Source organism: Lynx rufus, unplaced genomic scaffold (assembly GCF_022079265.1).
Source record: "Lynx rufus isolate CCGP_SWC_20201006 ecotype Redwood Valley unplaced genomic scaffold, mLynRuf1.p SCAF_12, whole genome shotgun sequence".
Classification (NCBI taxonomy): Eukaryota; Metazoa; Chordata; class Mammalia; order Carnivora; family Felidae; genus Lynx; species Lynx rufus.
Genome location: NW_025814826.1, coordinates 65,800,978 through 65,827,384, shown reverse-complemented (window position 1 = coordinate 65,827,384; position 26,407 = coordinate 65,800,978). Strand labels below are relative to the sequence as shown.

General features: G+C 54.7%; 1 protein-coding gene across 6 annotated transcripts in view; it reads left to right on the top strand.

Moving 5' to 3' along the window:
- The window catches only part of PTK2 (protein tyrosine kinase 2), a 257,109-nt gene extending 231,054 nt beyond the window's left edge, over positions 1–26,055 (top strand). For all 6 annotated transcript variants that reach the window (XM_047074237.1, XM_047074239.1, XM_047074240.1 and 3 more), the window contains 7 exons: positions 60–200; positions 12,024–12,086; positions 15,426–15,465; positions 15,787–15,893; positions 20,169–20,324; positions 21,392–21,472; positions 24,807–26,055. In XM_047074237.1, coding sequence (XP_046930193.1) covers positions 60–200; positions 12,024–12,086; positions 15,426–15,465; positions 15,787–15,893; positions 20,169–20,324; positions 21,392–21,472; positions 24,807–25,019 — 801 coding nt within the window. In that variant the 3' untranslated portion in view covers positions 25,020–26,055. The remainder of the gene's footprint in view (positions 1–59; positions 201–12,023; positions 12,087–15,425; positions 15,466–15,786; positions 15,894–20,168; positions 20,325–21,391; positions 21,473–24,806) is intronic.
- Positions 26,056–26,407: the final 352 nt, after the last annotated feature.

The window sequence follows — 26,407 nt, the reverse complement described above, 5'->3', positions numbered from 1 at the left end:
AAAACTATCCTCAGTAGGCCCCTGAGAGTGGATGCGCTCTTGTATTTCCCTCCCGCCAGGACTCTGCGGCCCTGGACCTGCGCGGGATGGGGCAGGTGCTGCCCACCCAGCTGGTGGAAGAGCGGCTGATCCGGCAGCAGCAGGAAATGGAGGAGGACCAGCGCTGGCTCGAGAAAGAGGAGAGATTCCTGGTCATCCTGGTAATTGGGACCCCCTCCGCTTGTGACGCGCTGGCGCGGTCTGCTGTGCTGCAGACGATCGGAAAGGTCCATCCTTTTCAAAACCAGGGAGTTTGTCTCACATCTGGCCCCTAACGCCGGCAACAGTGGGTCATTTCCTCTTCTTGGATTCCCTTTTCCGCCAGGTTTCTGAGATGTTGCTGGTGGCATTGGGGGCTCGGAGGTGTTAACATCCCTGTGGTTTTCGCAGAAGCAGCTCCCCCTTAAGTGTCAGCTCGCACATAAGAGCCTGCATTTTGCTGCTGCAGGACGTGTGACCGGACAGCCGAGGACCCAGGCCTTGCCTGCCCGGTGCCTCTCCTCTCGTGCTCCGACACATACCGACCTCCCCCCTCCATGTGTCTGGACAGCCCGAGTGACAGCCACCTCAGATGTCTCCTGGGGCAGAGAGGAAGTGGAAAGGCAGAGCGGTCTCTGTGTGTCCCTTGACACAAGGGCCCTTCGGACTCGGGGCCCCATGCCACGCACTCCTATGCCCTCAGCCTCAGAGCCCACTCCCCCGTCCCCTGCACGGCTGGTTCCGTCTTCCTGGAGGGGCCTGAAAAGGATGGCTGAGCAGAGCCAGGACTGCGGGCACAGATTCTCGACTCCATACGTCTCCTGGGCAGGGCACAGCCGGTCCCTCGTGCTTTGATCAAGTAAACGCTCCCTGAAGCCAAGATGCTGTTCGACTGTAGGCCGAGAGACCAGACACCAACAAGGGGCGGGGCGGTGGGAGGTACGGTTCTCACATCACTTCCTGTCTTCCAGGCACTGACGCTTTTAATCGCCGAGTAACGGTGTCATGAGACAGTGACCTTAGTCTGTGTTGCACAGCGTTCGTCAACATCGTTTCTACGTGGCTTTCGTTTCTTTGAACCTGTAGTTCACAGTTAGAGCAGCCCACACACTCAGGTTCAGGGAAGCCCGTTTTCACTGCTGGAGCGGCCAGTGCCCTGAGCACAGGACGTACTGGGGCTGCCCTCAGCACGCCTGCCACCTCGGAGAGCTCAGGGGGGCCGGAGACGTCACGCGGGCTCCATGCTCTGCCGCTGCCGGTCGGGACGAAGGCGGTGTTCCTCAGCACGCACCGTTGGCACAGTCGGGCCCCTCAGGTTGTACGCGACGTCTCCCACGTGCTGCCGCCACCCGACGCATTTCTCGTGTGGGGAGTCCAGTCTGGCCAGCCCCCCCCCCCCGCCCCGAGGAGGAGAGGGGTCCGGAATCCTTTAATCGAAATTCTGGAAGGGTTTGTGTTCTTCAGAATCCAGTATTGTTGCACCAGAGAAAGCTAATGTGGTGTGGTGCACGTGCCGTGGGTTTAGGTAGTGTTCCAGGGGCATCCCAGGGGTAAACAGCAAAACACGAATGTTCATGTTAACAGGAATAGGTACAGAGTTCACGTCCATTCAGGTCACGTTGTGCCGTGAAATTCGCTTGCTTCAAATGCAAAAGAAAAACAAATCACCAGTTTTTGGTGCTTGTTAGATTTTGGAACTGAGGATAAAGGAAGTGAACCCTCCCTGTGACACCCCCGTTTTACAGCACAGGGGATTTCCCGAGGTCACCCAGCTAACGTGTGGCTGAGCCTGGATTCAGTCCAGAACCCTGCTGCAGGGTCGGTCCAGCTGCTTTGTCGTGTGGCCTCAGCGCATGCGAGGGCACGTCGTGCTGGGGGGAGTTTTAACACTACACTTGCCGGGCGCTCTTCAGTACGTACGTTTACAGCGAGCTATAGGAAACATTGATAGGCAAGGTGACGCGTTTACTTTTGAACAGAAGTTTCGTGCTGTCAAAAATCTAAATTATTTAAGTTAAAGCATATCTTGATAAGAGGCAAGCTGCAGACAGTGGTGATCGTTTAGTGCGGAAATCTGAGCGAGCCAGTTTGGATATGGAGTGGGCTCCAAGAACGGCCGTTCCCTAGCCCATCTTATACTTTTGCCCAGACAGAATATTTTCTTGCATTGATTTGTATTTTAAAAAGTCACTGTTGGGGCTCCTGGGTGGCTCAGTCGGTTGAGCGTCCGACTTCAGCTCAGGTCATGATCTCACATTCCGTGAGTTCGAGCCCCGCGTCAGGCTCTCTGTGCTGACAGCTCGGAGCCTGGAGCCTGTTTCCTATTCTGTGTCTCCCTTTCTCTCTGCCCCTCCCCTGCTCATGCTCTGTCTCTGTCTGTCTCAAAAATAAATAAGAATAAATAAATAAATAAAAAGTCACTATTACCTATTCTCCGAACTAGAGCTGCTGAATGTAAATACCACCAGCTCATGCACGACTGACCGCGAGTGAGCGAAGGTTTGCTCAGGGTTGCAGAGTGCCGGCCCGTGCTGCTCTGCTGGGGTGCGGCGGGGGAGCACCAGCAGCCCGTGGGTCCTTGGAGGGGTCAGGGACAGTGCCAGAGCCCGGACGTGTTGAGCCAAGGTGAAAGATCCGTTGGAATTTGCAAGGCAGACGAGCTCAGGAAATCTCTTCCAGGCAGAGGGAAGGAGCATGAGTAACAACACCAGTCAGGAGACTGTTCTCAGGAGCCCCCCACCCACGCTGGATGTGACCGAAGCTTAGGGAGTGGGAAGCAGCTAACGGGTTCACCACTCAGTCTTCTGAGCGGTTTCACGTGTTTATATACGAGGCTCAGGACCCGGCTGGTGAGTTGTGGGCTTTTTCTCGGCATTGAGACCATGCACATACAATGAGCAGACCTCGAGCGTGCAGCCGGCCGAGCTCTGTTAAGTGTGTGAGTCCGTATAACCCACACTCACGCATCGGACATCTCAGACCCCACATGGCTCCCAGATTCCGTTGAGAGCCCATCTCTGAGGCTGTACGAGATGCCCCCCGGGGTCCTGGTCCGCACCGTGCCTCGCCTGCCCAACCGCCTGGGTTCTAGGACGTCTCTGCTCAGTGGGGGCCTCCCCGCCACCTGTTCCCCCTACCCTTTATTTCTCCCGTGCCGCTTTGATGACTTAATTTTGTGTCTCGCGTCCCTTACTGACTTACTGCCCATCCACTCAGAACTCCTGCCGCTGCTCTAATGGTGTTTCATTTTCCCCGAATTTGTTGGGTCTGTATTTTCTGTGTGCATATGCAGTTCATTTTTAGACACTTACCTTGTGTTTTCCAGTATTGATCACATGAACTCTGACTGATTTCCTTGGGTTTTCTGCATGCACAGCTGTCTCTTTTTCCCCCATTTTTTGAGGCATAATTGACACACGTCACTTGTTGAAAGCATCTCCTTTCTCCATTTTCAGTGTTTGTTACATACGTCAGTTTCTTTTGAGGCATCCCTTGCCAATTTTTATATTAACTAGGTCCCTGCCTGCTTTTATTCTTAAAGATGTTGTCTATGATAGTTTTTCTATTAAGTGTACTGTTGGCTCTGTATTTTAAATTCATTATTTTTCTAAAAACTTGCAAGGAGTGTAACATGATGCACAATGTGGGACATTTTGCTTGGGTTTGAGCTAACCCTGTATTCCAGAGTTAAATCCCTACTTAAGGCATAACTGATCATTCTTCTTTTCTAAGTTTATTTATTTATTTTGAGACAGAGAGCATGAGCGGGGAGGGGCAGAGGGAGAGAAAACCAGGCAGGCTCCATGCTGTCGGTGCAAAGCCCAACAGGGGGCTCGAACTCACAAACCATGAGATCGTGACCTGAGCGGCAGTCGAGTGTCAGACGCTTAACCGACTGAGCCCCCCAGGTGCCCTGAGCCGTAACTGACCATTCTTGCAGTATCTGGCATCCTGCGTTAGTGTTCTGGTAGGATTTAGTATTGCCGTCCATGAGTGAGAATGTCTTATTGTTGTCACTGTTGGCTACGGGGTCCAAGCAGTACTGGTATCACAGGTGAGTTGGATATTCCCTACCCCATCTTTGATTGGGGTGTTTGTCAGGTGGGCATTGTAGGTGGTAGGGGTGAGGGGAAGCGCGTGGCCAGGACTGGGGCCTCTTCCAACGGGAGTAGTGGGCGGAGACACGTAAGCAAGGAGATGGGGGTGACATAAATGTCAGCGGCCCCGTTCCCTGCCTCAGCCACAGCCATATTTTAAAATCTGACCCTCTCATTCTCACACTTAAAATCAGCCAGTGGCTACCACAGGATGACTGCCCAGGATGATTGACTGGTCCGTCAGACTGTGAGCTGTCCCTGCATTCGTCTTGTCCTCAAGGTCCAGCCTCCTCACTCAGCCGCTGTGACAGAGAGGATGGCACAGGAGGGGAGGGCCAGCGTGGGGACACATGGGAAGAACATTCCAGGGAGAGAGCGTACCAAGTGCAAGGTCCCGAGGCGAGGCGGGAGGGGCCAAGTATGTCTGAGCACAGAAAGACCACCGCAGTGGCCAGAGCGCAGCGGGTGAGGGGGACAGACAGCGCAGGGCCCCTTAGGCCATGGCAGGCTAGCGGGACCCCGGGGCCAGGGGCACGGGCAGTGGCGGGAAAACAGAGCACGCTGCACATTAGAACTGAAAACGGTCTTTCCTGTCCTTGACTGTCCTTTTCAAGAAGGCAATACTAGAAAGAATCTGGACCCTGGAGTCAGCCACATGAGGATTAAAAATCCTGGTTATTATGACCCTATATAAATTGTTCACCGTCTCTGCTTTAACTCATTTATCTGTAAAATAAGTATACTATGCTCTATCAAGTGTGGGTAATACTTTTCTCCCAGGGCTGGCTTGAAGACTAAACATGTAGCACGTATCCAGTGGGAGGAGTAGGGGGTACACATGAATTCCTCAAAGGGCTTCTCACTCTCACTCAGGGCGTGCCCCATGGCAGCTGAGAGCCTCTGAAATCCCAGACCGTATCCCTCAGCCCACGCCAGGCTCCCGAGGACGGTCCCAGAACACCTTCTGGCCTCTCCTGACCCAACACTAAGAGAACAGGTCGAGTGGGAGATTTGAGCCACTTGTGGCGATTCTGCAAAGGAGCACTGCAGCCATCACCTGGGAGTGGAACGTGCTTTTATTGGCTTTGCTTGTTGTTATGAATAAAGCCTTAATTCCTTTTTGCTGTTGGCAGAGCGCCCACAAGTGGACTATTTTTAGCAGATGGCTAACAAGGCCCGAGTGTTCCTCCCAGGATGTGGGGCCCTGGGCAGGAGGCAGCCCACTGCAGGCTTCTCCACTGGTCAGGGACGGAGCGTCTGTTTGGGGGCTTTTTCCTAAACCGTTGTAGGCCTGAAACCCTTGTAAGATAAAATAAAAACAAGTACTAGAAAAGACAAAACAGGTTTTTTTAATATGCAGAACATGAGCCAAGTTTGTTTATACGAACTCCAACAGACCTAAAAATTACTATTTCAGATTGCTCTGGAGTTTTTTAAAGATACTTGCCTTCTGTTTCTGTCTCATCGTGACCTGGTGACAAATCCCCAACCCTCACGGGTCCTTGGGCCATGCGAGGCACAGCACCCCTACTCCCTTCTGTGGGGCCAGCTTGTGCCCCTGGGTAAGGAGCTGTATTCTTGTTTGAAAGATTGACTCCCAAGTTGCTTTGTCAGTAATCTCGCCCAAACGTCTTCTAATAGATGAGCATCGACAGGTGTCGACTGGAATCTTCCGTTCTTAGGACTGACACCGTTGAGGGCGGTCACTGCCGGTAAATACGGCTGCTGCCTTTCCTTGCGTACTCCAGGGGGGTCGGGGCTCCCTCACCTTCTCCCGCTTGCCCCTGGCCGCCCAGCCCTGACCTAAGGCACTCGCTCCTGGCAGTGGGCCCTCTCCCCATCCAGCCCGCGACCTCCCGGGGTGCCCCTTTGCCTGCGGGAGCCCTCACAGGCTGGCCGGAGAGAGCCCACAGCTCAGAGGGCTTTCTTTCCTACTGGGCATGGCTTAAAGACAGGCTGACTGTGTCACCGTCTCGTCTTCCTTACAGCGGGCACAGTACTCCTCTAATCCGGTGCTGCGCTAAAGATAGGAGTTTAATTTTAAAGCGAGAAAGGCCTGTCTCCATAAAGCCGACTTTGTCTTCCGAAAAAGGAAATGAATGTCTGAGCTGTTTGTCCCCCTCATACAGACCCAGGCAGTCTACGCATGAGGAGCGCCAAGCGAGGGTTCGGGGTGGGGGGGCAAGGACACGCCGCGAGACCCCCCTCTGGCCCTTTTCTGCTGGGCCAGGCCACGCCCCTCCTGTGTTCTTGTGTCGGCTGCATTCCAGAGGTGATGACAGTGCAGTGACAGCACACGAAAGAAGAGACTGCGGTGTGGCTGGTGGTTGCTGCCTCCCCAGAGCCTAACACCGTGCCCTCAGCCCTCACCTGCTGCCTGTGAGGACGCAGCACCCGGGGCCACAGGGGACGGAATGTTCACACCGGTGTCCTTTTTGGTACCAGCAACGGGAAGTAACCCACCTGCCCCTTCCTGCAGAACAGATGGGGTCGCACGGTGGGACGCTGCACACGGGTCGCGGTGGGCGAGACCCCTCCTCACGCCCACAGGGACGGGTCTCACAGAGATCACGTTCACGACCCCGACCCAGGGGAGGCGCTGTGGAGAACGTGAGTTCTCTGGCTGCGGGTCAGAAGATGGGTCCCCTCTGCGAGGCGGAGGCCGGCCTCAACTGGAGCCTGCTGGGTATCCACAGTATCTTGATCTGGGTACTGGGTTAGGTGGGGGCACACATTTATAAAAACGCACTGGGCTTGTGTATAATGTATATAAGTTATACCTAAAGACAGAGAGAGAGAAGGTATACCTGATGGGGAAAATAACCAAATAACCAGCCCCAAACATTCTTTATGCGTGTGACCTATTTCTGTAAGATTTCAAATATAAATTTCTTCTTTTTGTATTACTGTCTTCAAATCTAGAATGTTCTGCACGCACCTCACCCAGGAGCAGAGGCGCGAACGGCCGCTTCTCTCTGATGGCCGGCGTTGGCTCTCTCGAGTCCCCCGTGCTGGCACCCGCCTCTGAGACAGGCTGTCGGCTGCGTGGAAAAGCTTACATACCTCTGTTCGTGGAACACAAGTGCGCGTTATAGAGATAGGTTTTCTCGGCTGAAACTGAAACGCTGTGTTGGGGAAAGTGTAATGTGAGGGGATTCCTGTGCGTCAGGAATAAGTCGTTTCATGTGGTTCGTTTGGAGATCCAAATGCCTACGTAAACACATGGGACACAGCACCTAACTGTGCAAGCATATAAGAAACAGAAGTTGCTTTTGTTTAAGTAAAAAAGTAAATGTTTCCTCCAGTCAGGGGCTCCTGGTGGGCTCAGCCGGAAGAGCATGCGGCTCTTGGTCTTGGGGTCGTGGGTTCGAGGCCCAGGCTGGGTATAGAGATGACCTAAATAAGTCAACTTTTTAAAAGATACATTTGCTCCGGTTAAAAGAAACCACCTATTTGTCGCCTGATTGCACGCACCTCATGTTGCTTCAGGCAGCTCGGGGCGTTCGTCATCCTGTCGCATCTTCTTCACGTATGGAAGGCGTACACGCGACCCCGCGTCCAGCAAGTCAGTTGGTGCCATTTTCCCGGCAGCATTAGCTCACTTCGTGTCTGGGTCACATTTTGGTAATTCTCACGGCAGTTCAGACTTCTGTGGCGGTGACCTGCGATCAGTATCTTTGAAGTTACGACTGTAATTGTTCTGGGGCCCCACGGACCACGCTGTCCTCGAGCAGCCCTGTTCCCTGAGACACGACACTCACATCAGGCCGGTTAATATCCCTGCAGTGGCCGCTGGGTGTCCCCGTGGGGGAAAAGGTCACATGTGTCTCACTTTAAATCAAAAGCTGGAAGTGATTAAGCTCAGTAAGAAGGCATCGAAGCCCGAGACAGGCTGAAAACGAGGCCTCTTGCACCAAAGGGTTCGCCCAGTTGTGAGCGCAGAGGAACGACTCTTGAAGGAAAGTACAGGTGCTTCTCCCGCGAACGCGCTGATGATAAGGAAGGAAAACAGCCTCGTTGCCGATGCAGAGAAAGTCGGGTGGTCGGATGGGAGATCAGATCAGACACGACGTTGTCTTAAGCCAAGGCCTGGCCCGGAGCAGGGCCCTCCCTCTCATCTGTCCCACAATGGCTGGGGGAAGCGAGGGAGCCGCGGGAGGAGAGCTGTAAGCCAGCAGAGGCTGGTTCCGGAGGGTTCAGGAAAGAAGCCGTCTCCACAACCTACAAGTGCGGGACGAAGCAGCCAGTTTTCCAGAAGATCGAGCTCAGATAGTCAGCGAAGGCGGCTGCACTAAGCAGCAGGTTTTCGGTGTGGATGAGACGGCCCGGTCCTGGAGGGAGACGCCGTCCCGGACCTCCGCAGCCAAGAGAAGTCGGCGCCTGCCTTGACAGCCCCGGAGCACGGGCTGGCTCTCTTGGGAGGGGCCGACGTGGCTGGTGACTTCAAGAGGGAGCCGGTGCCCAGTGACCATGCTGGAATGAGGGCCTGAGGAGTGGTGCTAGGTGTCCTCCTCCTGTGCCCCAGCGGTGGGACCACAGAGCCCGGCTGGTGGGCATCTGTCCACGACACGCTTGACTGGGTATTTGAAGCCCACCCTCGAGGCCTTCTGCTCAGAAAATAAAGATTCCTTTCAAAGTCCTGCTGCTCCTGACAAGGCGCCTGGTCACCCCAGAGCCCCACTAGGGATGGACGCGGAGATTTGTGTTGTGTTCGTGCCGCTAGCACAGCATCCGTTCTGCGGCCCACAAATCAGGAGTTAACTTTTGACTTGCAAGTCTTCTTACTTAGGAAATACATTTTGTAAGGATACAGCTTCGGGGCACCTGGGGGGCTCAGTCAGTCGCGTGTCCGACTTTGGCCCAGGTCACGACCTCGTGGTTGGTGATTTCAAGCCCCACGTCGGCTCCCCACATCTGCCAGCACAGAGCCTGCCGCAGATCCTCCGTCCCCCTCGCTCTGACCCTCCTCCACTTGCGCTCTCCCAAAAAATAAATAGCGTATGTTTTTTAAAAAAGGTTTTAATTAAAAAAAAAAAAGGATATAGCTTCCATAGACAGGGAGTCCTCAGACGCATCCGCGCAAAGTTGAAAACCTTCTGGAAAGCAGTCACTGTTCTAGATGCCATGAAGGACCCCTGTGATTTCGTGGGAAGAGGTTGAAACGTTAACACCGACAGCAGTTTGGAAGAAGAGGCTCCTACCCTCGTGGAGCACTTTCAGGGGCTCAGGACGGCCGCGGAGGACGGCCCCGCGGAGGCGGTGGGGACCAGAGGGCCGGGATCAGAAGCGGAGCCTGAAGACGGGACCGAACTGCAGTCATCTCAGGATAAAGCTGACGGGCGAGGAGGTGCCGCTCGGGGAGGAGCAGAGAACGTGCTTTCTGGGGATGGAAGCTCCTCCTGGCAAGGATGCCGTGGAGATTGTTGGAAGGACAACAGAGGATTTAGAATATTCCGGAACCCTAGTTGGTAAGGCGGCGGCAGGGCTTGGAGGACGGTCCCCACTTGGAAAGGAAGTTCTGTGGGTAAAATGCTGTCAGACAGCGTCACCTGCTCCAGAGAAATCATTCGTGAAAGGAAGGGTCAGTAGATGTGGTTAGCATGTTTTAGCAATAAAGTATTTTTTTTAAAGTGTAGCTGATAGCGAGTGGGGGAGGGGCACAGAGAATCCCAAGCAGGCTCCGCGCTGTCAGTGCAGAGCCCGTCACGGGGCTCGAACCCACAAACCGTGAGTTGATGACCTGTGCTGAAACCAAGAGTCAGCGCTTAACTAACTGAGCCACTCAGGTGCCCCAGCAATAGAATAGTTTTTAATTCAAGCGTTTTAAACATAACGCTATTTATTGCATGCATTACAGCGTAGTATAAACGTAACTTTTATAGCCACTAGGGAACCAAAAATTCATTTGACTCACTTTATTGTGATTTTTGCTTTGTTGCGGCGATCTGGAACAAACCTGCAGTATCTCTGAGGTACGCCTATAATTCTGCCTTCTAAGCTTCAGGTTCCTCGTCTGTACAAGCTTCTTTCTACCTTGCATTTTCAGTGGAGCTTTCCTGCAGCAGGTATTTCCTGAATGTCTAATGGTGCCCATTACTGTTCCAAGCACGTATGTAATCCTTGTATTCACCATGGGAGGTGGGTATTAGTCTACCGCTTTTCCAGCCAAGGAGTGGGTTTCGGGAGGCTAAATGCTTTGTCCCAGGGGCGTGGACACTGTTCACAGGGCAGTTGTGTGGATGCTTCATTTCCCCACCTGTGTGTCCTGCCTTCTACCAAGTCCTGGAGACCCCACGGGAAGCACACAGCCGTGGCCTCTGTCCTTCACGGAGCCTGGCGTCCAGTGAGAAGAGGCAGGGATTTCTAATGTTTAGGATAGGAGGGCAGATTGATACAGTATTCTGTTGATTGAATTGGCTCCGTTTTAAATGACAGTCATTAGTGGCAGGGCACAGAGAGTGCCTGCTGGTGAGGGACATCCAGACCGCCCAGCACTTGGGCAGCTGAGACCCAAGACCGTTCAAATGTTTAAACCCTCTGACTCAGTAGTTTTTTTTTTTTTTTTTTGGAAATCTGTCCAGGGAAATAATCAGGGATTTAGTCAAATGTTTGTATACAAAGGTGTTTAATCAACAACTGTTTATACAATTGAAATTTGAAGATTGCCCCACCATGTAACAGAACTCTTCATTTTACTTGACACTTTTGTGCTACTGACTTAATACTTTGCCAGTGGTAATTGAATTAGTCCTCCCATCATGCCTGGGCAGTGGGTACTATTACTGCCCCATTTTGGAGCTGAAGAAATTGAGGTCCAGGCCACACAGCTCAAAAGGGTTGGAGCCTGATCCGAACCCAGGGAACCAGATGCCAGAGCCCGTGTGCCTCACTGTCACGTGTTTATGACTGCCTTCATGCTGGGGGAGGCTGTGCAGCCTTTTAACGTGGTTTTTACCAGTTTCCACTATATAACGTCGTGCAGAGGCTACAACATTTTATGGCATGGTTCATTTTTGTAAACATGTTTATAAGAAGGGAGAGACAGAGCTCATTTCTTCCTCGCCCCACACCCCACAAGTGCTTATGGGTTGTGTCCTCGGTGCTGGGTCCTTGCAGGTGCAGGGTATACAGACACACAAATGACAGATCGAGACGTTCTCTTTCGAATGAGGGAAGTCATTGCCGCACGATCCCTGCCAAATAGAGGGTATCTGTAGACCAAGAACTGAGCAGTCCTGTCGGGGGAAGCCAAAGGCAACGACCCCGAGAAGGGGTATGTGGCCAGAGCGCGCGGACAGAGGGAGGCAGGGTAGAGGCCACTGCACAGACTGGTCTTCGTGGGGAACAAACCTTCTGCCGAGCTCGGCCAGGATGGCACGAAACCTACTCTGTTTAGTGTGGGATTCACGAGATTTGCGTACTCTTACGTATACTAAATCCAGATTAACCCATTTGGTTTCTGTATCATGGATGTGTTGGGTGGGGGAAGGGGAGTGACGTGTGACTGGACTGTTTGCTGCTTTGGGGGTACAGCCAAGTACACGTAAACCTTGCTCTGCCAGGACGCAGGAAGGGGTTCTTGTTCTTTTCCACTCTGGGCTGGAGTTCTCTCTGCCGGGAAGAAAACTCTGTGCTGCTGGGAAGAGAGGAGAATTGCGGACTTCACCGTGCTGCGCGGGGCTTCTGCACACTCCTGTGTGCTGTGCACATGTGGAGAGAGGGGCTTTGCCGGGGCAACGGACCTGGGTTTGTCATCACCGGGTTTGAGGATTTTTCTGAAACTGGGGAACTTTCAACTCTTCTCATTCAGATGACGACGTGTCATAAGAGAAAGGGACTTAATACAGAAAATGTCCGTGATTTTCAAAGCAAGGATGAAACTGTCCGATTTTGTTTCCTTTGCCATAGAAACCCGACGTGCGGCTCTCTCGAGGCAGCATCGACAGGGAGGACGGGAGTCTTCAGGGCCCGGTAAGCAGCTGCTGGGTTTTCGCCAGGAAAACTCGGGAGATATGCATGCTGTCGCTGCACATAAGCTGTCGTTCGCTAGTTCTGCCCTCTTGGTGCATGGTTCTAGTTTCCACAGCAAGGCGTTTTTCTTGTGTCTGCTTTGAGGGGCAATGCCTAAATTCTCTTTAAAGAGCTGGTTTATGATTACCCCAAATGTACTTAAAGCCTGCTGGAAATATTCCCCTGATCTTTTAGGGAGAACAGGTCAAATGGTTTTATTTCCATCAGCAGGTGTCTGAGCAAAATAAAAGCAGATTTCTTTAAACAGTCAAAGAAGTTCCCAGTACAACAGAGAAACCTGTGCCTGCCGGGTGACAGACCTATGGATATGCACCCTAATAAGGCTTCTCCAATCTGTACCGTGAGATCCAGCTGCCCCTGACACTTGGCCCCTACAGGATGCGCTCAGTCACCAGCGTGGGAAGATTGGGCCTTTCCCGTCAGAATGTGCTGGTACAGCGGGCTCTGTGGGCAGAATATTGGACGTTGCTGATTCACTAGCAGCAAGTCACACGACCAGTTACTCGGCACACAGGTCTCCTTCCGTAGAGTGGGAAGCTTAACGAGTGACAGGCAGTCTGTCTTAAGTTGGTAAGGCTGAGGATCAGCACGCACGTCAACCCCTTTCAAGGAAGTAGCTATTGAGAACACCACTAATAGGAAATTTTGCTAGAAAAGGGAACTGTGTGTGTTCCAGCACGGGGCACATAGCAGGCCCCCAGACGGTGCGTGGAGTGGGCACATGAGGGAGGGAGCTGCGCCTGGATCTTAGAAGGGTTCTCCAGAAACACCCTGTGGAGTGGACGGCGCGGGACAGGTCCACTGGCGGTCCCAGAGCATTTGCTGGGCCCGGGTGCTTAGTACCAATGAGAAGGAGCCGTGCCGAGTGCCGTCCTCAGGCCTCCTCCCTGAGGCCTCAGCTCTCCTGTAGTCAGGACTGGTGCCACGCACCCCACAGAGGAGTAAACCGAGGCTCCTAGAAAACCAGGCCACGGTCACCTGTCGCGGTGCCAGATGCCAGATTGCGCACTTGCCAACATGATGGCTCACTTCAAGGGGTGCAGTTCAGGTCGTGGTCGCTTCCCGCGGGGGGGCTGAGAACACCTGCGACCATGGCGGTGTTCCGTCTCCCGTCAGCCCTTCGCTAGAGACGACAATCTGGTTGGCCCACCTCTTGAAACGCTCCAACCTAACACTTTGGAAAATGCACCATGGTTTCAGGGAGAACTCTTCGGCTGGAAGACTGAGATTGTAAGGAGGAATGAGACAGTGAGCAAACACTGATAACTGGCCAGTGGAAATCGACCCCATCAGTGTGCATAGAAAGTAGAAAGTGTTTGGCTTTTCAAAATAATACACAGGCTGACAGCATGTTCCTTTTGTGACAACTCTGTGTTAGGTAAATGTTACCAGCCTCAGTTAACAAACCGGAAACGCAAAGCCCCAGACAGTTGAATGACTCCTCCGAGGCCCAGGGCCCGTGGCTGGATACGCGGCACAGCCTGGCCACGGGCTCGTCCATAGGACTTGCGAAGGCAGAGACTTTGCTGAGCCTCCCCTCCCAGAGCCAACCTGTGGGATTGCCTAGCACAGTGCATGGTACATAGATTTGTTGAATTAACCCAGAATGTTCTTAGAATAGAATTTTCTAGTTAATTGGACTTTCCTTGCTACCTGAGTATCAACCAGAAAATTCTGTGTTTTAACTCTCTTTAAGTATGTGTATTTTACTGCCTGGAGCGGGAAACACAACACAACTCACAGACTGTGTCCACTTTTAGAGTTTTGGCCACGTTTCCTGCATTTTTCCGCCATCGCTCATCCTCTGGCTCCCTTGGCTGCCTGGTTCTTCACGTGCTGTTTGCCCCTGCCGGGGCATCCCCTGTCTCTGGGCCACGCCCCTCCCAGAGTTCTTCACGGCTTCCCCCACCCCAAGTCTGTGCTCACAGATCACATTCTCAGAAGGCCTGATCTTCCTACTGAAACCTGCGGTGTCCTTCCCTCCCCCCGCCCCCGTCCTCCTCTCCCTTTTCCACCGGGCTTGGCAATGTGCTGTCATGTGCACCTGCTGTTACTGTCTTGCTCCCTGGGTTACATTTACACTGTCTGCTTCACAAGGGGAGGGGGGGGGCTCATTTTGGGCCTGGAGCAGAGCCGTTCAGTAACTGTCAAGTAAATGATAGGTTAGAGGTGCCTGGGTGGCTCAGTCGTTTGAGCATCTGACACAGCTTCAGCTCAGGTCATGATCTCACGGTTCGTGAGTTCGAGCCCCTGCACCGGGCTCTGCGCTGACAGCAAGGCGCCTGTTTAGGAACCCCCCCCCCGCCCCTCCCCCACTTGTGCCTGCTCTCTCTCAAAATAAATACACATTTAAAAATAAATAGGTTAACTGTACAGTGCTACACTGAACGGGTTGTCAGGGAGCCCTCATTCTTCACACCATACAGGTTTGTGAGTGTCTAAGACCAGGGGTGTGGAAGTGCGTGTGGTTCCGGGAGGCCAGTTTTAATCGCGTGCCCCACTTGCTAGTCTTTGTATCTTAAAGAGGTAGATCCCTTCACGTGACAGAGTGAAGCACCTTAAAATATGTGTATTTGGCAACTAGTTTACTATCTTAAATTGAGCAAGGTAAGTCTCTCTCTCCAGAGGTAGAGTGTAGGCGTAAAAAGACCGCTTTCATTTCGTCCCGGGGTAGGTTGTGTCCGGGGGACCGCAGGTGTGACAGTGCACGGCAGGCCTGGCCTTGAGCGGAACAGTCTTTGATGGTGTCCCTGGGCGGAACTTCCGGTTGTGCTTTGGCTTCTCGTCTGGGCCGGGAGCCCGGTGGGGACCCGGTGGCTCTGTAGCAGCAGGCCCTGGGTGACAGTGACACCCCAGCGCCACGGTGTCCTCCCACTGTCACCGTTCCTGATCGCACCCCTGCTTGTGAGGAGGACCGGCGGGAGGGAGGGAGGGAGGGGGCTTCCTGAGCAACGGACCCGACACTGGGGAGGCCTGGATCTGTGCTCCTGAAAGGTGGGGACTGGAGGCATCCGGAGACGTAGTTTTTCTGAAGGAAATTTTAAGTTGTCCGTGACCGCTCCCGTCCACGCTCCTGTGTATCCCACACCCTGCTGGCAGCTTTGCTTTTTCCTGATCCCCACCCACCTAGGCCTTGAAGGCAGCCCCCCACCCCACCCCCGTCTCGCTGGTCTCAGAGCCCAGCGCTTACCACAGACGTTCAAGGGGACAGAAGGGGAGGGAAGGCCATCGCCCCATGGTGCCCACTGGCACAGTGACCGACCTTTTCTCTTCCCACAGACGGGAAACCAACACATCTATCAGCCTGTGGGTAAACCAGGTAAGTGAAGACGTGACATCTGTCAAGTTTTTACAATGTGGAGGGGAGTGGGTTTTACCTGGATATCGTTTCTTAGCTTTGGAGTATCTCATGACTTTGTAACCCGTTTTCCTCTGTGGACCAAAGCAAGTATGATGTTTACCAAACTCAGCCCCTGCCTAGCATATCGGAAAACAGACCTTCCCGCCGATGCGTCAGAAACGCCTCCACGGGGTGCCCTCCAAGATTAGTGTGTGTGACAGAAGCACGAACCCGTGTTCAGTGTCTATCTGGGCCGTGTGTTACTGTACGTCACTTACGGGGACACCTTCCCTTTCCCAGATCCCGCAGCTCCGCCAAAGAAACCGCCACGGCCTGGAGCCCCCGGTCACCTGGGCAGCCTCGCCAGCCTCAGCAGCCCCGGGGACAGTTACAACGAGGGCGTCAAGGTGAGCGTCTGAGCCTCTCGCTCCGGGTTGGTGACCTGTGACACGAAGCAGAGTCAGTGCCGAGGACGGGACGAGCAGAGTGGCACCGCCGTGGGCCCCAGGCGTCCGTCTGGTGTGGCTCTGAACCCGTCCAGGAGGCGGGAACAAGCTTGACGGGAGCCTGTCTTTTCTGTTTTTCTGTCACGTGGTAGATTCTAGGGCCTCAGTCAGAGCTCAGCCTCCTAGGTAGTTTCCCTCTGATCAGGCAGAGTGGTTCTTTGGAATAAAGCACTAGGATGGTTTCTGGTTTTAAAAAGTAATTAAACCAGGGTGCCTCTGGGGGAGACCTTCCGCAGGCCCCTCTGTCTGCAAGTGGTGGAAAACTGCCACCGTTTTCCAGATGGAGGCGGGACCACACGTGTAAAAGCGCGTGTGCTGCGTGGACCCAGCCCCAGGCAAGGCAGCGTGCGGCTCAGGCGCCCTCACGTGCCACCTGCCCTGCCGGCTGGGACTGGGGCCGTCGGGGTTCCCGAACCCCCCACCCCGGCTCCAGCCAGCCCCGCAGCGTCGGGCCCCAGGTCTCGCGCAAGCAGCCGTCCTCTCCCAGAGAAGCAAAGGCAAGGGTTCTCTGCCGTTCCGTGAGAGGGTCTTCCTCTCAAAGTGTATCCTGTTCCCCAAGTCTGCTACACCTTGTTTTCACGTTTTAGTATCTCTGTGGTCAGGTGATGCGCTGGTCCAGTTGGCAGCTTTGCTTTCCCTAGAGGAACATACAAAAGTGCCTCCTGCAGAGGACGGCATCTTAGAGTCGGGAACTGTGTTCTCCGTCAAAAGATGCTGTCTCACCGATACCCACCTTCACCGGGTGCCCTACCTGCACGCACGCTGTGCCAGGACCTGCCCTCACGCCAGCCTCCCGCAGGATCAGTGCTCTGATTATTGTTTCCGCTTTTCACACGAGACCGCAAGCTTCACAGAGGTTAGAGGGTGTGTTCAAGGTTACAGGCTCCCCGAGCCGGCCTTTAGCCGACATGCTGATTTCCAGAGAGAACAGGTATGTTGCCATATTGGGGTCAGGAGGTAGCTGTAGGGAGAGAAGATGCCAGCTGCAGACACAGGGCAGGGACCGGGGAGTGAACCCAGCCAGACCAGCCTCCCCTCTGCGGGACGCAGCCCAGGTGCCGCTGGGCCCGGGGCGCCCCTGGCAGTCAGTGCTGCTCCTGGTTCGGGGCCCAGGGGCTTGGCCTCTGCGGTTTCCCCAGCTGGTGGTGGGGGCACCTCCCACGACTCTTCCAGCGCCAGCACCCCACAGGGTATTCTGATATACCAAGCAGGTGGAAATCTTCACGGAAATAGTATGCTCACTTACAATGTATTAAGCAAAGATTTTTTAAATAAGGAGTATCAAGTATTATCTTCCTTATCCACCTGTTTGGTGGGGGTTACTGAATCCAGCCTCAAAGAGCAATACTGTTTTAACAGAAAAACACTCCTCTTTAGATGTAGTTCATCCAGATAACATCTAGCCAGACATCGGTGTCTCTTTGGTGGCTTTGTTTTGATTCTGGATTCTCTGAGGCTTTAAGCTCCCACCTGAGCCATTGGAACTGTTGATGTCTCTACAGGGTGGCACTTTATCCTAAGTACCCGCCAGGGGTCTCCAAGTTGTCAGGCTCCAGAAAATAGGAACCCAGGAACAGATGCCTGTCCAAACAAAGCTGTTGCTTCGGGAAGGTCGCTGTGCATGGTCCCTGGAAGCACTGAGACCGTGCTTCTGTGACCCGCCTTGGGCGAAGGGCAAATACAGAACAGAAGCTCTGGATGGGTTAGCATAAAGCAGCCTTTGCCTCCGAGAGTCCAGAATGGTGGCGGTTCTTCCTGACGGAGCCCTGCCTGTGGCTGTTCTTCAGGAAACTGTGCCTTTATGTTGGTGTCGTCTGGGCGTGGCCTGCGTCACAGGGCTGCACATGACTCGGCGCAGGAAGTAAGAGACAGATGTCGTCTTTGAAGTGATGCAGTTAGGAACAACCTCCCTCTTTCTAATGCAGGGGAAACACTGGAGGGTTGTACCTGGAAGTTTAAGATTCTGCCTAACTCTTATACCACAGGGTACACTTGTTCCAGATGATTCTAAGGAAGAAGCAAGATAGCTACCTTTCCCCAGTTACCTTGATCTTTTAAGTTACAATAGGATAGCCTTGGTGTAAGCTGTAGAAGAAAAAGCATTAAATAAAAGCTGTGACTTTCAAATAAGGGAGCCTTAAACCATAAGAATTGGCTCAAAAGAAGAGTTTGTTTCGTTTTCTTTAAAATTTTTTTTTATTTATTTTTAATCTTTTTTTTTTTTTTTTTTTTTTTGAGAGAGAGAGAGAGACAGAGGGCAAGCAGGGTGGAGGGGGCAGTGGGCAGAGAGAGGAGACACAGAATCCGAAGCCACCTCCAGGCTCTGAGCTGTCAGCACAGAGCCCAGTGCAGGGCTCGAACTCACAAACTGTGAGATCATGACCTGAACTGAAGTCGGACACTTAACAAACTGAGCCACCCAGGCACCCGTTTTTGTTTTTAAAATAAGCTTCTGATGTCTCTAAACGCAGCCCCAAGCCAGGGGTCTTTATTCTGGTGCTATGGCTAACGACAAAGCCCGTTTTCGAGGGCGCCGGGGGCCGGACTTGGGGAGCGAGGTTGACAGCCTCTCCCGATGGCCCAGAAGCCCGGCAGGCGGTTCTCGGTGACAGCGAGCATATTCCGGTGCCTTTCTCTCTGAAGTCCCTAGTGCTTTGCTTCTCGCACGGCTACCAGATTGGCCCTCTCAGGCTTTGCGTGTTTTTCTCACTCACTCCGTGCAGACCAGCCTGGTGTGTGGCGGGCCTCGTGACTGAGTGTGCGGGCACCTGGGCGGCCCGCTGCTGTGCTTAGACAACGGGCAGCAAGGGCCGCGGGCAGGCTGCAGACTCGCTCCTTCCAGTTCTGCTCGTGTGTTTTTGTGGGGGTTTTGTCTGCTGCCTTTATTAATACTGTTTTTCTTTTTTCCCTTTCTCTGATAAATTTCTCTAACTTTTCCTCATCTCCCGTTCAACAATAGCCATGGAGGGTAAGCACATCGTGTCTGTGTGTCTGTCCCACTCCTTCACACCTAGCGCTCTGCATGTGACTCTAGCAGAGATCAGGAAGCCTGGGGGGCGGGGGGCGCACTTTTGCCGGGCTCCTCACCAAAAACAGCCTTTTACCTGCCAGAGACTGGGGCATGAGCATCTTTGCAGTGACTGACCATTCCTGTCCACATCTGTCCCATGTCCCAAAACTTATTTATTTTTTGAGAGAGAGAGAGAGCCCAAGGCAGGGAGGGGCAGAGAGAGAGAATCCCAAACTCGGAACAGCCAGGTCCCAGGCTCCTCGGACAGAGTCAGCCCGAGGGTGCAGAGTGGCCCCTAGAGGTGTGGACCGAGCGCTGGCCGCAGACCCAGCGGCAAACGGCTGCTGTCACCTGCTGTGGTTGAGTCTTCTTAAACACACAGGCTGCCGTTCTGTGCCTGCTCTTGCCAACTTGGGCCATTAAATGCCGCTGGGGACTTTCCGCAGACCCTGCGCTCGCCCGCCTTTGGTCGGAGTCCGGCTTATCCTGGGTCCCATTCGTGGTGTCTCTGTGCCCGGGCCCTGGGGTGGGCGCCTGCACACGAGCCCCTTTATGTCACCGTCACCACGCGGCCAGGTGAGGAGCTGAGGCCCCGCCACCCTCGAGGGCAGCGCTGGGCTCCCGGCGGCAACACCTGCCGGCATGTGGTGTCGCTTCACAGACTTGCACCTGCCGGCTCCTAACAGTCGTGCAGGGAACACGCACGTTTCCGAAGTTTGGTGGTGTGGAGACAGCCACGCTGAGCCCTAGCTCTTACTTCCTGCAGGAGTCTCCCTGACGCAGAACGCTCGATCAGCTTCCTCTGAAATCCTCAGAGAGATGCCAAATGCGTGCATTCTTTCTTGGCGAATGATTGTGGGGGGGCCTTGAATCACTTCTCTGGAAGAATCTGGGGCTTTTAGTATAATGTGTGTGATGCCATCTCCTTCCCTTGAACTGAGCTCAAAGTTATAAAAAAATTATTGCCTCGGACCCTTGTCACGTGGATGGGTGTCATCCTCCAAGTGAGCCGTAGCCGGTCAGACCAAAAAACTCGGTGTGATCTGCTTTGATCTCTTTTAAAGACCACCCCCCGCCCCCCCCCCCGCCCCCGCCCCCGCCCAGCTGCAGGGATGTGCTGCCACCTAGTGGGGGCTGGCGAGGTGACGGCAGCTTCTGTGTTGCAGCTTCAGCCCCAGGAAATCAGCCCCCCGCCCACTGCCAACCTGGACCGGTCCAACGACAGGGTGTACGAGAATGTGACGGGCCTGGTGAAGGCTGTCATCGAAATGTCCAGCAAGATCCAGCCAGCCCCCCCGGAGGAGTACGTTCCCATGGTGAAGGTAAACCACAGTTGCGTGCCCACTCCCGCGGAAGGCGCGGGGACCCTCGGAGTCAGACCTGGCGCTTCAGGAGCCGTGTGTGAGGGTCCCGCACAGTGACCGTGCCGAGTCAGGACGAACTGTCGGTCCTGTGGTAGTTGCTGCTCACACATACGGACCAGCCTGTAGCGTGAAGCGTGAAAGCAGGCGGGCCAGCGCTGTGTGCGCCTTCGGGACACGCGGCTCTGCCGTGGGAGCACCAGCTCGCGCACGCGGGAGACCGGTTGTCCTTCAGACGCTGTCCGGGGAAGGGGCCGTCCTGGACAGGGACGTCGGGGGCTTTGGCTGTGCTGTTTCCTTCAGCTCTCTGAAGCGTGGGTGCTCTCTGAGCCTTTTCTAACGAGGGTCAGACAGAAATGAAAACGTCCTGCCGCGAGCCTAGCCTCGCCTTTCCAAGCTGTGTTCAGGGGCGTGGTGTCCTGGAAGAGAGTGCCAGAGGCTCTGAAAAGCGATGCCAGGCCCCCACGGGGCAGGGCACTGGGCAGGCTCAGGGGTGTCCGCAGCGCAAGGAGCGCCGTAAAGCTTGGCTCTAAGCCTGGATTTCCAAAACGTGCGCTTGAAGACGCTTCTTTTAAAATTGTGGTACAAGGTCTGCCTTCCTAGCCACCGCGAGGTCTACGCTGGTGTTAAGTTCGTTCACACCGTTAGACGGCTGGCCTCCCAGACTCTCCTCACCTTGCAAAACTGGCGGCGTCCCCAGGGGCCTGGTGCCCCATCTCCCCTTTCGGGGCGGGCTTATGCCGCTGAGCGCCGTGCTGTACAGGCTCGCCCACGCCTTGGCGGGCGTCAGGATGTCTTCCTCTTCGAGGCCAGCTGATCGTCCCGCCAGGGACCACATCCTGAGCGTTCAGAGATCTGAGTGCTAGAAATTCCTGTAAGTTCGGATCGGGCTCAGTACTGAGGAAAAGAAATACGGAAATGTCCATGCAGTGTCAGAAAGGAAACAAGGCCTGTCACCGAGGGGAGGGGCGCTGCTGGCGTGAGAGTCCTTGCGTGTGCTCTGACACGGGTGTGGTCTTGTCTGCTAGGAAGTCGGCCTGGCCCTGCGGACATTACTGGCCACCGTGGACGAGACCCTTCCGGTCCTGCCAGCCAGCACTCACCGAGAGGTAGGACACAGCGCCCCCTTCCTGCGCTGGCAGTGCGGGCAGGACGCGCTCTGAGGTCGTGACCTTCCACCAGCGAGGCCCGTGGGCTGTGGCTTGCCTGCCAGGACGTGGCCGTTCACCGTGGAGGCAGCGTGGGCCGGCACCCACTGGGCTCGGTCAGATCCCGCTCCACTGCCGCTCCACAGCCGCTGAGGCGGGGCCCAAGAGACAGGCGGCTCGTAGGGGACGGTGGGGAGCACGGGTGCAGGGCTGGGTGAGGGCCACATCCTCCAGCGCCAGCTCGGGGAGAGGCCAGAGGACAACGGAAATGAGCCGGGAGAGGCAGCCCACCCTCCTCCCTTGAATTCTCCTGAAAAAACTAGAGTTTGCACACGGTGCCGGTTTTCCATGGAGAGTAGTGATACCGAAAAGTGCCTTTGGAGTGAAAACACGTGTTTTAAAATTTTTTTAAGGAATCACAATTCACCTAAAACCCGGTCTCTCAGCAGTAATCCTCATTTTTGCCATTTTTGGCCATTGTGCCTCCTGTGTTGACTAACAGCTGAGCAGACATAGCTGCATCGTTTTCATAAAGCGCCCAGCTGTGCCGGCCTCCAGGGTGTGCTCTGTCCTCCAGAGGGGCCCCCGGTCTCCTCCAGAGGTGGATGCCGCCCCGGGCCACACGCACATGTGGCTCGGTCCCCCAGAGTCTGAGGCTGCCCCAGCCTTGCTCCCCCTTCTTACTCTATCCCCACGCCTCCCAGCTCCTGCACCTACCTTCCCACCGTCCCTAGCCCTGCAGCCCAGCAGGCTCTGTTCTCATTTGTTTTCTTAGTTTCTATTTGAAGTGATGTCAAACTTAAAAGTGGTAGGAATAGTGCAGAGAATTCCCGAACATTCTCCACCTAGTCTCGCTGCCTTTTAACATTGTCTCACATCTGTGTCCTCGGTCTCTGGTTATCACCACACGGTCTCCTTCCTGTGAACCGTTTGACCCTCAGTGTTTCCATCTGTATCTCCAGTCGGGAGGCGGTTCTCACACGCTGTAGGGTTCCAGCAGCCTGGGCCGCCAGCGCCCCGCATCGTCCCCGTGCGTGGTCACACCCGGGAGCCTCACCGTCTAGTCCACAGCCAGCAGAGCTCTGACGTGACGCCCCGCAACAGTCTGTCAGCCCCCTTCCGCCTGGAGTAGGTCCTCAGACTCCGTCTTTCTGCCATCAGCGTCTTGGAAGGCTGTAGGCCAGTTACCTTGGAGAGTATTTATTCCCAGAGAGGAGTTGAGGGGTTTTGTGCGAAGACTGACGTTCCCTCCTGATGAGATCGAGGTCGAGTTCTTCTCGGGACATTGTGTCCGAGGCTCCTGGTGTCCGGGTGACGCCCGTCTTGAACTGGCACAGCCCGTATCCATGCTTCCCTTGCAAAGGGCCTCCGGTCGCCTGAGCGGAGTACCTGTGTATTCCTAGCCGGTTGGGCGCTAGCTGGCTCGTCTGCCTCGTTGGGACTTTAATTGGTCGCTTCCACAACGAGCGAGAGTTTTGCCAAAAGGGGGAAAGTTCCAGTGCCAGAGGCCAGAAAGTGGTATCCTGACATAAGTGTTTTGCCAGAGCCATTTCTAACTTCTTACTTCGGCCGATAAAGCCTGAAACTGCCTCTCCGTCTGCCCTGAGGCTTCTGTGCCACTTGCTCTCGCATACACATTTTCTGTTGATTATTGCTTTTTAAAAGAAGGAGGGAAGCTTTATTTGATCTTGCTTCCACCTTCCTCGGTCCCTCTGTCCCCTCGTGCTTCCTGAGAGAGCGGCCTCCTGGTCCTCCTGGGCCAGATGGTCCCCATTCCTTCCCTGCGGCTGCCTGGGGCCACCGGCGACCGTGCCCCCCGAGCCCCCATCCTGGCTCGTCTGCAAGGCCCCCGCGGGCTTCAGAGCCACCCTCCCTCACGTGTCTCGGGCCCACATCCCGCTCTGGTTCCTCTTCTTGGCTGCCCCGAGCGTGGCCGTCCCCAAAGGTGCCGCACACCCTTGTCTTACAGAACGCTTTTTCTCCTTGGTGGTGGCTCTCCACCCCTTACATGGATGCAAATATCTGATGCCTCCGGTGGGACCTCTGCCTGAGCTGTTGGATGTCTGCCTTCAGCAGGACATTCTGCTGCTGGTTTTGCTCCCAGTTGCTGGGGCCACCACGCCCTTGCCACCCCTGCCTCCGGGAACCCCCTTCTCCCCACCCACCCCCCCCCCACACACACACACAAGCAGCCGCTCACCTGTCGGCATCACGCCGCAGGCTGGGCCTCTCCGTCCTCCCTTCCGCCGCACCCCCCTCCCCTCAGTTCCCACAACAGCCTCTGAGCTGCCTCCTCTGTCCGTGACTCTCCCGCCCCTCCCTCCCACTCCCACACGGCCACCAGGGCCCTGTTGCCCGAATTCCTCTCCGGACGATGGCATTCCCCTCGCTAAAAATCTCCTGGGCCTCCCATTGTCCCAGCGGGACGGAGGTAACTTGTCACGGCTTGTGAGGGAGCCAGCCTCCTTCTGCAGTCATTCTCTGTGAAGTCTCCTGACCCTCCCAGAACGAATGGATTGTGTCTTTCCATTGTGGATTCATCCCAGCGTATCGGAGGTAGTTGTGCGCAGGCTTCTCCGCACCAGACTGCGCGCACAAGTGTGTCTGTTTCCTTCCTTAATCGACACCACCAAGTGCCTCGTACAGGTGTGCGCAGTAATCAGTAAGGGACCGAGCAGTAAATCGTCACCGGCTGAATAAGCAGACGGGGAGGGAGAGACACCCGAGCAGAGCATCCCGATCCCTGAGGCGGCTTCTTCCGCCACTGCTGCCCCCGCTCCAGCCTCTCATCAGTTTGGGAGGGCCGCGGTGGGACCGGGGTGTCCTTCTCGCACAGCAGAGGCAGGTCCTGAGCCATGGTTGGTCTTGTAGGAAGAGCACTAGACTGCGAGTCCACACCCAGGTTTCTATCTGGAACCGGAAGCCAGGCAGCTGGGCAACCTCAGCGCGTCTCCTTGTGTCTCGGTTGCCCGCTCCGACGGGAGGGCGCCAGGCTGGGGGCCTCTGAGGTTCCGTCAGAACCTGTGATTCCTTTAAGAAGCCAGAGTCCTGCCAGTCACTGAGATTCGTGGTCGCTGAGGGCTTTTGTGGAAAGAGGCTGCTGGTGCACACGGCCGCGTGCATACTCTGTCGGCCGGTTTCCCAGAGGAGACGCTGATCTTACCCCGTCTGCGTCGGGCAGGTTTGTTTACGGGGAAGAGCGTTTCTTCTCCGGAGGCGCCCAAGGCAGGTGCATAAGGGTTGCCCGAGCGGAGCGCGGAACGTGCCCGTCCTGACGCCTCTCTTGTGCTTCCAGATCGAGATGGCCCAGAAGCTGTTGAACTCCGACCTGGGCGAGCTCATCAACAAGATGAAGCTGGCCCAGCGGTGCGCCATGACCAGCCTACAGCAGGACCACAAGAAGCAGATGCTGACCGCCGCCCACGCCCTGGCCGTGGACGCCAAGAACTTACTCGACGTCATCGACCAGGCCAGACTGAGGGCACTCGGACACGCGAGGCCACGCTGAGGGGCCCCCCCGGGCCTCGGGGAGGACGCGCCCCGGCGCCCCGCCAGCAGCGAGGGGCTCCCCCACGCCCGGGGCTGTGACTGACAGCTGGTTCAGAACCTCTCTCGGACAAATTTAACCGCATTTGATTTGAGTTCGTTGTTTGGTTTTGTTTTTCTTTAATCATGGTGTTCGGAAAAGTCCAGGATCCAAAATGTGGCATTTTTCTGAGAATGAAAATTGTTCGTGAGAAGCTTTCAAGAATCACCAAGAACAGATGACTGTCCCATGAGGGCGTGTTTCCATGGAAACGGCCCAGGCGGGGCCGTGCGTGCGGGACCTGAGCCAGCTCAGCTGCGCACAGGCAGAGGAGACCGGGCGGAGAATTCCGGGAAACCCGAGGGGCTGAGAACTCTTCTGCGTGTGCAGAGTGGCCAGCCAGACCGGAGTTTCTGCTGTGAGGACGCCCTTCCGTCGCAGTACGCAAACAGCGCTCTAAGAGAACATCAGAGCTATATTTTGAAGACTTGGGTCATTTCAGAAACAAACAGAACAACAGCCACCCTTCTGTCCTTCCCGCCTTTTACTTTCCTGTTGGATATGTGAAGATTCGGTTGGAAGCTAGCTGTAGACCACACTAAAAACTTTTGTCTTTTTTCACCAGAATAATGTGCCAGTTTTTTGTAGCAATGTTATTTCTCTTGGAAGCAGAAATGCTTTGCACCAGAGCACCTCCAAACTGCATTGAGAAGAAGTTCTGGAACCATCCCTGTTTTCCATTTTTATATAATTTATAAAGAAAGACGAAAGCCATGTTGACTATCTTGCAGCCACTAGAGCTGACTAACCCTTCCTTGTGTCTGTCTTCCCAGGAGGCGAGTAAGCAAAGCAGAGAGAGTTGGTTTTCTTTTGATGTCCAGTTACACCATCCATTCTGTTCAGTAATTTTGAAGAGTATACCCTCCCTTTAGTTTGTCGGGGGATATAAATTATTCTCAGGAAGAATATAATGAACTGTACAGTTACTTTGACCTATTAAAAAGGTGTTACCAGTAAAGTTGTCGGTGTAGTAGCCTTTCTTCGGGTTCCTTCAGACCCTTTAAAAGTTTTCAGGCGACTTGTCAGATAACATACAGGAAAGCTCTCGACAATTACTGGTCCTTCTTTCCCTGTCTTCTAGAGAGGTCAAGCATTTTAGCACAGGAGGATGGCCGCACACAAATCAGGCCTTTCTTTCCATCTCTGCCTATCACATGCAAAGTCGAGAGAGGAGTGATGTCCATCTGGGAGCCGTTGCCTCTGTGGCCTTGACGTCCTCACGGGCGTCGCGGCCTCGAGGACACAGCTGTGACCAGCTCTGTCACTAGGGAAATGGTCAGCATGCGGTCCCCCAGACCCGCCCCAGTCTT